This window comes from Mesoplodon densirostris, chromosome 2, assembly GCF_025265405.1.
Source record: "Mesoplodon densirostris isolate mMesDen1 chromosome 2, mMesDen1 primary haplotype, whole genome shotgun sequence".
NCBI lineage: Eukaryota > Metazoa > Chordata > Mammalia > Artiodactyla > Ziphiidae > Mesoplodon > Mesoplodon densirostris.
In genome coordinates, this window is record NC_082662.1 from 15,357,553 (window position 1) to 15,370,607 (window position 13,055).

The 13,055-nt window shown below is 53.4% G+C and overlaps 1 protein-coding gene across 2 annotated transcripts in view; it reads right to left on the reverse strand.

The window, feature by feature from the left end:
- Window positions 1–11,257, reverse strand: part of IFFO2 (intermediate filament family orphan 2) — a 49,475-nt gene extending 38,218 nt beyond the window's left edge. For both annotated transcript variants that reach the window (XM_060089051.1, XM_060089050.1), the window contains exon 1: window positions 10,308–11,257. In XM_060089051.1, the coding sequence (XP_059945034.1) occupies window positions 10,308–10,963 (656 nt within the window). In that variant the 5' untranslated portion in view covers window positions 10,964–11,257. The remainder of the gene's footprint in view (window positions 1–10,307) is intronic.
- Between the last annotated feature and the right edge of the window lie 1,798 nt (window positions 11,258–13,055).

Consider the following 13,055-nt stretch of genomic DNA (forward strand, 5'->3'; position numbering starts at 1 on the left):
CAGCCCCGACCCAGCGCAGCCCAGGCCAGGGCCCCAGTGCCACCGGAGTGCCCCCTTGCTCCTCTCCCCAGGACCCCCAGTCTCACTGAAGGAACCATCATGGCACATATATACACTACTATGTATAAAATAGATAACTAAGGAGAACCTACTGTATAGCACAGGGAACTCGACTCAAGGCTCTGTGGTGACCTAAATGGGAAGGAAATCCAAAAAAGAGGGGATATATGTATACGTATAGCTGATTCACTTTGCTGTACAGCAAAAACTAACACAACATTGTAAAGCAACTATACTCCAATAAAAATTAATTTAAAAAATCATCACAGCAGCTGCTAGTGTCTGAGGGCCGTCACCTCAGTCCCTTTCTCACGTCACCCATGCAATATGCCTATCCATCCCCATTTTGCAGATAAGGAAGCAAGGACTCTCTCAAGGTCACGGAGCTGATAAGCAGTAGAAACACTCTTGGACTCCTCTCTTCCCAGCTTCCAAGTTCCACACAAACGCTCAGCTCCGAGCTGTTTAGTTCCAAAGGTTTTTGTCCTTTGACTTGGGATCTAGGGGAGATGTGATATAAAGGCAAGGGGAGGACAGGACCTTTCATGGAACTTCAAGTAGCCCCAGGTTGCATGGGAAGTTGGAGAAGAAACAGCAGTGTGGGTGTGGCCCAGGGCTTCCGATCACTTAGTCACCACGGGCACAGCACTCAACAGTTTATAAGATGCTTCCACAGGCATCACTTCGTTTAATCTTCCAAACGGCCTCATGAGGCCAGATTTATAACCCCCATTACACAGAAGGGAAAACTGAGGCTCAGAGCAGGAAAGCTGCTTGCAATGCACATGCCCCTTCCCGGGTACCACACAGGATAAGAGGTTGGATCTGGAGCCTGACTTCCTGGGTTCGAATCTTGGCTCGCCACTTCCTGTCTTGGCCCGGCTTCCCTCAATGTCTCTATGGCTCAGTTTCAGCATCTCTAAAATGGGCTAATGATAGTATCCAACTCATAGAGTTGTTATGAGGTCATATAAATTAAATATTCGTAAACTGCTTTGAATGCAGCCAGCAAAAGGTACATGGTATATAAATATTTTTTAATTAATTACTATTTATTGTGCCTCGAGCATGCATAGGCACTACTTGGGCAGGTACTTGTCACATGACATTGTCCCATTTGTCTGTGTCCCCAGACACCGAGCTCCTGAGGGCAGGGGCTGTGTCTGCTTCACCCTGGTGCCCAGCATGGGGCCTGGCACACGGTGGGTGCCCAGCCACTGTCCAGAGAACAGAACCTTGGTTTCTCAGACACCCACACCCAGCAAGCTCATCATCCCCAACAAGAGGCACAGAATGACTGTAACAAGTTCCCTATACCCTGGCAAAGTTCACAGCACCAACCAAAAGCAGAAGTCAGACCTGAGCCCAGGGTGGAGGCCAGCTTCCCTCCGGCCACCAGAATGTCCACTGCTCTCTCCTGCTCGTCATCAGGCAGTGATGATGAGCACTGCCCCGGGAGTGCTCAGGCGCTGGGCGTGACAAAAGGAGCACTGAAACTTAGAGTCTGAGACCCACATCCAGTCCTGGCTTTGCTATGTGACTTGGGGCAAGTTAATTTTCCTCTCTGAGCCTCGGTTTCCATCGTGCAGGGTTGTCACAAGGTTTAAATCAGATCACATGGAAAGTGCCTGACAGGTAACGATTCGTGTTCCTAGCTCGCCATCCTTTCCCCCACCCTCATCCCCAGGTCTCCCAGCCTAGATTTGCCAAGCCAGGAACTCCCCCTCCCCAGAGCTCAATCCTCAGAGATCAGGGGTGCTGGCCCGCCCTCTATGGCAGCCCAGGAGGCTCATCTGCCTGCGTTGCCAGTGATTCATTGGCTTCACCAGAAATAATTACTCTAAAGTCACAGCAGGAAGTCTTCCCTGCATGGTGGCCACCTCCTGTTCCGCCACCCGCCCCGGCAATATTGTGACAGGCGCCGGGAAGACCCACACCTCAGCCTGCCTCTCGCCAGCTTCCTCCATCCTGTGCCAGCTTCACCAGCCTCCAGGCCGCATGAGACAAAGCCAGCGTGCGTCTCTGCCAGGCAGAGCACTGAACTTGGGGTCTGGAGACCCAGGCTGGACTCGCTGGGAGATCTGGGGCAGAGTTCTTCACCCTTCTGAAACTCTCATCTGTAAAATGAACAGAATCAATCCTACCTCTTGGAATTGCTCTAATAATTAAATCTCACTTATTTAAAGAATTCATCACAGAGCTTAGCACGTAGTAGGTACTCAATTAATGGTGGCTATGAACTCACTATGATTTATTTTATTATTTTTTTTAAATTTATTTTACTTTATTTTATTATTTATTTTTGGCTGTGTTGGGTCTTTCTTTGTTGCTATGCATGGGCTCTCCCTAGTTACGGTGCGCAGGCTTGTTATCATGGTGGCTTCTCTTGTTGCGGAGCACGGGCTCTAGGCTCGCAGGGCTTCAGTAGTTGTGGCAAGCAGGCTCAGTAGTTGTGACTCACAGGCTCTAGAGCACAGGCTCAGTAGTTGTGGCGCACGGGCTTAGTTGCTCCGCGGCATGTGGGATCTTCCTGGACCAGGGATTGAACCCGTGTCCCCTGCACGGGCAGGTGGATTATCAACCACTGCACCACCAGGGAAGCCCCTCAACTGATTCTTATAACAACCCTGGGAAGCAGAACGCATAAGAAAACTTATCCCCATTTTATAGAGCAACACATCAAGGTGCAAGAGATTAAATGGCATGCACAGAATCCAGATCACTCCAATAAAGTTACAGAGACAAGAGTGTTCCTAGGGCACTGGGCGAGCCCATCTTCCCAGTGTCCCCACTCCCAGGTGGGCAACAGGAAGCTTATCTCACACCCCAGGCAAGCCAGGACGGCGACCTGGACTCCACAGGGCTCTAACTGCCCCCTGCTACACCCCAGGGGGCTCAGTCAGGCCACAGGCCCTCAAGGGAACCTAAGGCATTTGCCAGATTTAGTATTGGGTGACAACTACTCTTGTACCAAGAACTAGAGCAAGAAACTACATCCTGCCCAGGAAGCCAAGCATGGGTGCCCACTGGGGTTGGGAGGGCACTGCCCTGGCAGGCAGGCGGCAGCATCAGAAATCTTCACCAGCCTCCCACCTGGCCTGGAATCTTCTAAGCACCTCTTCTAAGCACCAGTCCTGCCAAGAGGCTTCACAACCCCCAGATGCTGCCAGCAAGGTCATGGACTACCCTCTCCCCAGGTCCAAGCCCCGTTCTTGACTTCTGCCCACCTCACAAAGCCAGCACTGCTCACCCCTTCTGCCCTGTGAAATCTGGCTGTGTAACTCCTGGAACTTCACCACCTACAATGTACTGTAGCTCTGTGAGCCCATTTACTGCTCTCACAATGTTGGGACACAGATCTCAGCATCCCCCTTTTCCAGATGAGGAAACTGAGGTTCAGAGAGGCAAAGTGGTAGCCCAAGCTCGTTCAGCTTTTTTTTTTTTTTTGCGGTACGCGGGCCTCTCACTGTTGTGGCCTCTCCCGTTGCGGAGCACAGGCTCCGGACGCTCAGGCTCAGCGGCCATGGTTCACGGGCCCAGCCGCTCCGCGGCATGTGGGATCTTCCCGGACCGGGGCATGAAGCCGTGTCCCCTGCATCGGCAGGTGAACTCTCAACCACTGCGCCACCAGGGAAGCCCTCGTTCAGCTTTTAACTCCTGCACTGGCAGCCCAGCATGTGGCACCAGGAGACAGGTATTCATTCGAACTTGTTGAACTGATGTGTCAGGACCAGAGCGCGGGTCTCCTGACTCCAGGTCCAGACCCTGCCCTCCACAAGCTGGGAGTCTGCCGGATGTAGAGTCCATGCGTGTCAGTTATTGTGTCAACCCAGCCTCACTGGGGCCTACCAGCACGCAGCAGCCGGGCACAGAGCGCCCCTCACTGCACAAATACTTGCTCAGCATGGACTCTGCCCAGGCCCTGGATGGGTTGTCTGTGTACAAGGCGAAGAAGACAGACTCGGAGCCGGCCCCCACAGAGCTTACAGTCAGCGGAGGGGGCAGATACATCCCAGGCAATTACAATTCAGGGTGTACGGTCCTGTGATGGGGAGGCAGTGGGTGCTCAGGGATGCCTGATGCAAGAAAGTCAGGGGAGAGCAACATATCCTGACCCTGAGGGAACAACAGGGCTACCTCCTTCCCTGTCGTGGGCCTCCTGCCATCTATGACCTGGGAAATAAACGGAGCACCAAGCCGGTTGCATCTCATCAATGTGATCGAAAGCCAGGACTCCACATGCAAAGTCCGCAGCCTCTGGTATCACTGACACATGGCATGGTTCAAATCAATTCCCTTGGAAGTCCATGCATCTCTTAGCAGCAAAGGATGTGTGCAAGTTCTGGGTCTGCCCTTCTATGTCTTTCAAATACCGACACGTGTGGGGATGCAGCCACGGGCTTGGAGAGAGAGCCTGAGAGCGCGCTCCTGCGTGTGTGCGTGCGCGCGTGTGTCTCTGTGTGTGTGTGTCTGTCTGTAAGCTGGTGGGGCCCAGGGGCCTGTATCCGGTGGCCAAGGCAAAAGCCCCGCCTCAAATTCCTGGGAGAAGGAATCTTCAGTGTCAGCTGTATCCTTGCTTCCTGCTTCCTGTTTCCTTTTCTTTTCTGGGACCTCATTCCCCTCCTTCTAGCTTGAGGCTCTGAAAAGCCCTCCCAAATTTGTTCCCAAAGAGCCTGCCAGCCTAACCCAAGCAACTTGGAATACTGAGGAGCTAAACGAAGGCGGGGCGGGGTTGGGGGCAGGGGGCGTGTTTCTTTTAAAGGAGGTTGGGAGAAAGGGCAGAGGGGGGGCCAGAGATTCCCGGAGGCACAAATCAACCACTAAGAGTAGGAAGAACAGCCTCCTTAGATGCTGGACAAAGAAGTAGCCCTTTCTCCCTCTGCCGCCAGCACCATCTCTGGCACCTTCCGCAGGACAGAGAGAGACAACGGGTCCTGAAATGGATGTGTCAGGCAGTCCAGCGCTGTGCTGAGAAATCCTTGTAAATGAAGGGAACAGATATTGCAGGGGCGGGTTGGGGCGGGGTGGGGGTAGGGCTCTGGGATGGGGGACGTCCCGGGAGCTTCATGTGCCTTAACACATGAGCTTATTTACTCCTTTCCGATCCCTAGGGGAGTTATTCTCCCTCTTTTACAGAAAGCAGTGTCTCAGGCAGCTCAGAGAGGCCAAGCAATTGCCCATAGTCACACAGAGAGTGGCAGAACCGGGGTTCAATCCCTTTTTCCACGATCCCAGGCTGCCTCCCAGGAAAATCAGAAATAAAGAATCCATATCAGCAGCTTCGAAAACAATGGAAGTGGCAGGGAACGAAGCCCTCTGACCAGCTTCCCGGGGCAGTCTTGTGGCTTTGGGGCACTTAGGGGCCAGCACCCACCTGCTCAAGGGCCTCCCAGTGCATGACGGGAAAAGGCAAGGGACGCTCCAGCTGGCTCAACCACCAGCCCTTTTTGGAGCCCTCCACTCAGGCCAACAGCCCAGCCGCTTCCGGCTCATGATCAGAAATAGCTGTGACAAAATCCCGCCTATCCCTGAAAGTGGCTTTTTAAAAAATGCTTAAAGGCAGACACATAAAAAAGGTGGAGAGAATTCTGCCAAGCCCCAGTGGAAGGCAAATGATGCGGGCATCACCTCAGGGCAGGGAAGAAAGCTCTCAATGGCAGACGGAAGTTCTGCCTGGCTCGGCTTTGTAGGTCAGCTCCCTCTGGGCCTCAGTTTCCCCAACTCTAAAATGAAAGTATTCAGCTGAATCGGCGATTTCTTTCTTTCTTTTCTTCTAAACTGTAAAACCCTGGTTTCCAATCGAATCTCCCTTAGAATATTAATCTGAGAAACATGAAAGTGGAGCTGCTGTGTTTGATGTTGGCCAAATCCTAGGTGGTCAGCCCCCCTGACTGTCCCCAGAAACACCCCCAAGACACCCTCTTCTAGACTCCAGGGCTCCAAAGAGTCCACTTGAAAACCACTAGGCTAAATGATCACTGTGGTCATCCTGGCTCTCAAACAAAGCTCCAGGGAAAACAAACCAAGACTTTCAGGCTGACTGGAGTCAGGGGCACAGACACTCAGCAACTTGCAAGGGGAGGCAACAAAACCAGCTGGTTCCAAACCACACGGGGCCTGAGGCAGGAAAGGGGGAGGCCCAGAACAGAGAAAGGCCACACTGTCATCTCAGGAGGCAGAAAGAGCAGCCCTGAACTGGGCCCCTCCAAGTCACAGACCGAAATGTAGAGCGAGCTGGCAGGGATCACCTAAAGGAACCCTGTTGTGTATAGGTGGGGGGACCTAAGGCTCAGAGAGGGCAGAAATTGGCCTGAGGTCACACAGCGCCTAATGGTAGAGCCAGACCTGGAGTCTGGGTCCCTAGGATGCCCATTTAGAAAACTCTCTGCCTGTCTAAAGTTTATGTAGTTTCAGTAGGAATCTCCCAGGGAAAGGCCCCCCAGCTTGCAAACTCAGAACAGGATATTTTGGTGGTGCTGCATGGTGACAGGGTAGAGGTGTTTGTTTTGGTTTTCAAATCAATGCTTGACAACCTTGTCGGCTACAGTTTCAGTGACCACATTTCCCTCATGGTAAAGAGCTCAGAGCTGATTGGACCAAAAGGAAACCAAAGCAGGAGAGATCAGGGCCAGGGCCCAGTCACCCCAGGCCAGGGGCTCTGGTTTGGGTTGGTGTCTCCAAAGCACGGATCAGGTAGCACTGATGGCACACAAGATGATGTGACGTAGCACACAGGTGACTTCTTAAATTTACATTTTATTGACTATGTATGTGAATGGATACACAAAATGTGGTCTACCCATACAGTGGAATATTATTCAGCATTATAAAGGAATGTACTGCTGATATAAGCTATAGCATGGATGGACCACACAAGCATCATCTAAGTGAAAGAAGCCAGACACAAAAAACTGCATACTGTATGATTCCATTTATATGAAGTGCCCAGGAAAGGCAAATCTATAGAAATAGAAAGCATATCAGTGGTGCCTGGTCTGGGGTGGGAACAGGGATTCACTGCAAAAGGGCAGAAAGGATCTTTTTGAGATGATGTAAGTGTTCTAAAACTGGATTGTGCTGATAGTTGCACAACTCGTGGACTAGCTAAAAATCATTGAATTGCACACATAAAATGGGAGAATTTTATGATATGTAAATTATACCCCATAAGGCTATATAAAATATTTTACATAAGTAATAATATGGATGGTGGTACATGAATATGGCCACAGTTCATGGAGGTGGAACCCCAAAAGTCCCCAGCTTGGAGAACACTGAGCTACACAACCCAGGTTGCCCTTTGGAGACGCAGAATGAACATCCCCAAGGCTGCGAGTTCCTCCAGGTGGACCAGAGGAAACCCTGGAACCTTTCCTTTCCAGGCACAGGCTCCTTCTGTTGGCCACTGCTTGGGACTCCATGCTAGGCATCCTGGAAGGATCTGAAGGCTTCAGTGGCCAAGAGCCCAGGTAAGCACCTTGGTCTCATTCTCTTATGAAAAGGAGATCAGAAGCGTGCAGGTAGTTCAAACTCAGATTTACATATTGTCAAGGCTGGGAAGACCCTTTGAGATCATCTAACCCAGTGGTTCTTAAGCTTTTCAAAAAGCTGATCATACGCCTGCCCTCTTCCCAAAATAAAATTCTTATGATAAACCCAAATACAGAAACAAGTAAAACCAGAATGTTACTTGTATAAATTTATATTGTAGACTCAATGATATAACAGTTACCTATTCTAAATTCAATCCATGAGGTTGATGAGGCTATTTTGATCCATTAACATTTAGAACTGGGATTATGGATGACAGGTCCACCTTCGCTTTAATTCTGTCTCTGGTTTTGGCTACAGAGTATCAAGAAAATCCTGACTCTCATAGATTAGTAGCTACAAATGGGACCAGCTTTAAGCAGTTTGCTTTGTAATCTCAGAGTACTCATCCGACAAAGAGAAGGCAGGGGAAGGCTCTAACTTGAGGCCAAGTACTAACAAATCAATGTTAAGTAGACTTCCGTGAGTTAACAGTAAGAACTTAAAAGTGACTGAGCACACTTTTATGACCATTTTAACATTTTTAAAATATTAACTTTTATTTAATATTCAAGGAACTGCCTAAGGCATCTCTGAGGCAGCCAGGGGTTCAAGGACAGTTCTAGACCACCTCCTCTCACTTTTACAGATAGGGAAACTGAGGCTCAAAGAAGGGAGTAAACTTGCTTTGAAAAAATCCAACTTGAGCCCTGAATCAACTTCAGAAAAGATGCGTCTCCCCAGTTCACAAAAAAAAAAAAAAAAAAAAAATGGGGAAAGAGAAGGTACACACACACCCCAGAAGGGCGGGAAGAGAGACACCCACACTCCACCTGTCTCAGCAGCACCCATGTCATTCCAGGCCAGTGCCAGAAGCTGACATCACACCCCACACCCTGTGTGCAACTTGAACAGCGCATTGCTCAATGCCGACCCATCTCCCTCTAAGATTGGGCACAGTTTTTTCACCTCCTTAGTAGCCAGGTCCAAAGAGCACACACACGATAAAACAAACACAGCGCAAGCCTGGGGCATGACAACACGATCAACAGTGGCAGACAGAAGGGCCCAGCCCTCCAAGTTTCACCATCGAGAGCAAGTGCCTGTTTCTCTGCCCCACCCCAAGGAAGCTGCCCACTAGGGGCAGAGAGGTGGCCTCCCCATGGCGAGGCACCAGGCCATTCTCAGGTCCTCAGGAGAAACAACCAGCCCAGAAGAGTAGCTTGCTCCCCGCAGGGTCCAAGACCTACCCCCAGGAAGTCAGGCCCTGCATGAGAGACCTGAGACTCCAGGCAAATGCTCCCTGACAGCTTGACAAAGCCGATCATGTTTAATAATGTCAAGTTGATTACTTTATACCTTCCAAAAAGCATCACCAGCCTACTCACCCCTTGTGCAACTGTGGATGGATTTTATTATTCCCATTTCTCTGATAAGTAAACAGGCTTCCGAGTGGTTCAGTGACCACTTGGTTCAGCCAGTGGTTCTCACGGGCAGGTAATGGAGCTGGCACTTGAATCCCACCCAGTGGCCAGCCTGCCAGTAGAGGAAAAGGAAGGAGACCCATGCCCAGCTCTCTGTGCTCATGTCAGCACTAGGACTCGAGGAATGGAGGAAAGATGCTTCTCAGTGCATCCTCCAAGCCCTGAAGTTCAGAGCCACAGCTCCCAATGCAGAGTTGCCCATGCCTGGGACAGCAGAGGGCCCTGCCCCCATCCAGGCCTGAGATGCTACAGACAGACCCCTCTACTCTTATCAGAAGGCCGATTTAACAATACTGTCAGCCAGGTTGCAGGCAGGAAGCAATGTCAGTTTCCCAGCTAGGGAATCTGGGCTGGGCAGGAATGTGCTAGCCAGTTCAGCAGGCAGTCTGCACCACACTCCAGCCAGAGACGGTGGTCTGGGTCCATTCAGTGCCCAGTCTTCCAGCCTAAGCTTATCTCCTTCTGTGGGCCTTCAGGGCTGAGTTTGTTGGGGTCCAAAAAACCATGAGAATTGGGGGTGGGGAGAAGAGAGGTGAAGGGAGCTGTTTCTAAAAGCTCGTGGCCAGTCTGATGTAGGTCTGGTTATCCAGCCCAGCCAGCTGGACCTTACAGAGCTGGAGCAAGACAGCAGACCCTGGCCTCAGTGGACAGATCCAACCATTCTTAAACACATGACTTTTTAATTCAAGGAACAAGAAGCCAGTGGATTAGTTAAGAGTTATTTCTTTTCACCCATTGACAGAGGAGAGCCCACCTCCTACATCCTTGGGAAAATACCTAAGCTGGAAGACAGACTAGCCAGGTAGTAGTTCACATCCTGGCTTCACCACCTATTAGCCAAGCCATCTTAGGCAAGTCACTTGCATCTCTGTGCCTCCGTTCTCTCATCCACAAAATGAGGATAAAAATGCCCTACACTTTGCGTTGCCATGAGGATTAGATGAGATCACGTAAAACACCAATGATCACTATGTCACTTAGAAAACAATGTGCCTGGTCCAGTGACGGAACGGAGGTGTCCCCCACCATAGTTAGCGCCCGCTCCCATTCTTGGAACTAGATAACTGAGTTTTCCAAGCGTGTGTAGGGCGTTCTGTAAACACAGCTTCCAGCCCACCTGCCAGGACCAGCTGCCGCCCCCGGCCCCTCCCGAACGCACACATTCCTTGGCCGCGGAGACAGGGAAGACCCCCCCGGCCGGGAGTGCGGGGGCAGGAGCGGGGCCCCACTCACCTCCGCTTGTACTCATCGCGCTCGCGCTTCACCTTGGCCAGCACGTTGTAGAGCGCGCGGATCTCGGGCGTGATGGTGTCGATCTGCACGCCCACGCCGTCGGGGTGCACCCACGACACGCCGGGGCCCTGCACGGTCTCCACGCCGCCGCCGCCCGTGCGCCGCACCTGCGTGTAGCTCCAGATGGTCCCGGGCAGGCGGCCGTAGTGCTGCGGCTGCGAGCCGCCGCCGGGGGGCAGGCCGCCCAGGGCCGCGGCGTTGGCGTTGGCTCCGGCCGCCGCGCCGCTGCCGTGCCCGCCGCCGGGCGCGGGTGGCTGCAGCAGTTCGGGCCCGGTCTGCACGGCCTGCTCGCGGGAGAAGGTCTTGTAGCGCAGCCTCCGCTCGCGCTCGCTCTGCTGCTGCTCCAGCTGCTTCTCCAGCAGCCGGTTGCGCCGCTCCAGCTCGTGCACCTTGGCCAGGAAGCAGCGGAAGCGCACGTTGAGCCCCTTCAGTAGGTGGATGTTGGAGCCCAGGTCGTCCCGCAGCGCCGCCGTCACCGGCGATGGCCCTGGCCCGGCCCCGCCGCCGCCACCCGCGCCGGGGCAGGTCCCCCCGGCGCCGCTCGGCGGGCAGCCGAAGGCCAAGGCCATCTCCCCGAATATCAGCGAGTTCACCATGCGCCGGCTGCGCGGCTCAGGGACCCGGGCCCGCGGCTCCAAGTGCGGCTCCAGCTCCGGGCAGGGCTCCCGGCGCGGCCGGGCCAGGGAGGGCGCAGGATCCAGCGCGACCGACCGGGCGATTCCAGATGCGCGCCAGATGCGGCCTCCGCAGAGACGGCGAGCCGGACCGCCCCCGGATGTGGGCGCCGAGGCGAGGGACTGGACTCGGGCCGCGGTGGAGGCCGCGGCGATTTGCGCGAGGTATCGAGGATCGCTGGTCCCGGCGCCGGTGCTGTCAGAGACGCTGTGGAGGCTCCGCGGTATTAGCGCGCAGAGGACTCTCAGCCTGCACTGCCCCTCTGCGGCGGGCCCCGCCCACTGCAGACACAGGCCCAGCTCCCAAGCTCGCCCCGCCCACCCCGCCCTCCTCTGCGGCGCTCCCAAAGCTGGAGGCAGGGTCCCCGAGGCCCGCAGCGCCGGGCCCCGCCCACGGCCCCGTGGCTCCTCCCATTCCCGGGCTCCACCGTTTTCTTGGCTCGGTGGACTTGCTGTCTGCAGCTTTGGCTCCGCCCAGCTCCGGGCTGGACCACTCCCTCCCCTGCGCCGGGTCCAGCCCTCCAACCCGGCTCGGATACTTTGCCCGGGGACACAGACCGCAGAGCCGCACCAGGCACGCGGTTAGGTTAGGTGGAACCGCCGCAGAGCCAGCCCGGCCTCTTAAAGGGACAAGCAGCCTCGGCAGCGCTCGTTTCCCCCTTTAGGAAGTCCCCTCCCCCACGTCCTCTGTCAAGGAGACCCCGCTTCTCTTCCACCCCACCCCAACTCCCCGGCCCCAGATTACCACGGGGTGAGGGAGACCTCGGCCTGGAAGAGCCGGGGGACCAGAGCCTCCGAAGGTGCATACGCACCCCACCCCCACTCCAGCCTGGGGCGGCCTAGTTCGACCTTCCCAGGATAAGGCAGCGTTTCCAGCGGCAGGTCCCCCACGCGGTGGACCCGGGAGCGCTCCTCTACCGTTTGCCCCCGCCTCTAACTGCGGGCCTCGTCGTCCCGAGATTGGCCTGGGCAATGCCGAGCCCGCTGGTCCTCGGGTCCAAAGATGCGCCGCACGGATGGTGGGGACAGGAGTGAGGAGACTGAGCGAAGACCCTCCCGGAATGTGACACCCGCAAGCTCAGCCTGGGCTGCTACCGTTCCCCCGCCCTGAATGACCACCTCCCCACCACCGCACACTCATATGCCGAGATGCAGCTGACCCCAGAGCGGGTCATCGAACTGCTTGGGGGGCAGCTTGAGGGCAGAACAGGTATAGAGGGCGGAGCCCACCAGAGGACGCATTCATTCATTCATTCATTCACTCATTCATTCAAATCTGTTTTCATATTTACCACCGTAAAGACGAAGTTCTCATCTCCTGGTGTCTCTTAAACGAGTTTGCAAACATCTATGGTTATTTTTTGAACGCTAATAGTAGTTCCCATTATTGAGTGCTAAGTATATGTCAGGTGCCATAGTTGTTATCCCGATTTTACAGAGGTCGCTGAGACCAGAGGAACAGCGATCCATCCCCAAACGCATGCTCTAACCCGCCTACTGATGCTGCTGGCCTCTTGTCCATTTCCCCGTTGGATCCTCACCACAAACCTCAGAGGGCCATCATCAGAAAATCTAGAAACAATAAATGCTGGAGAGGGTGTGGAGAAAAGGGAACCCTCTTGCAGTGTTGGTGGGAATGTAAATTGATACAGCCACTATGGAGAACAGTATCGAGGTTCCTTAAAAAACTAAAAATAGAATTACCATATGACCCAGCAATCCCACTACTGGGCATATACCCTAAGAAAACCATAATTCAAAAAGAGTCATGTACCAAAATGTTCATTGCAGCTCTGTTTACAATAGCCAGGACATGGAAGCAACCTAAGTGTCCATCATCGGATGAATGGATAAAGAAGATGTGGCACATATATACAATGGAATATTACTCAGCCATAAAAAGAAAGGAAATTGAGATATTTGTAGGGAGGTGGATGGACCTAGAGTCTGTCATACAGAGTGAAGTAAGTCAGAAAGAGAAAAACAAATACCGTATGCTAACACATATATATGG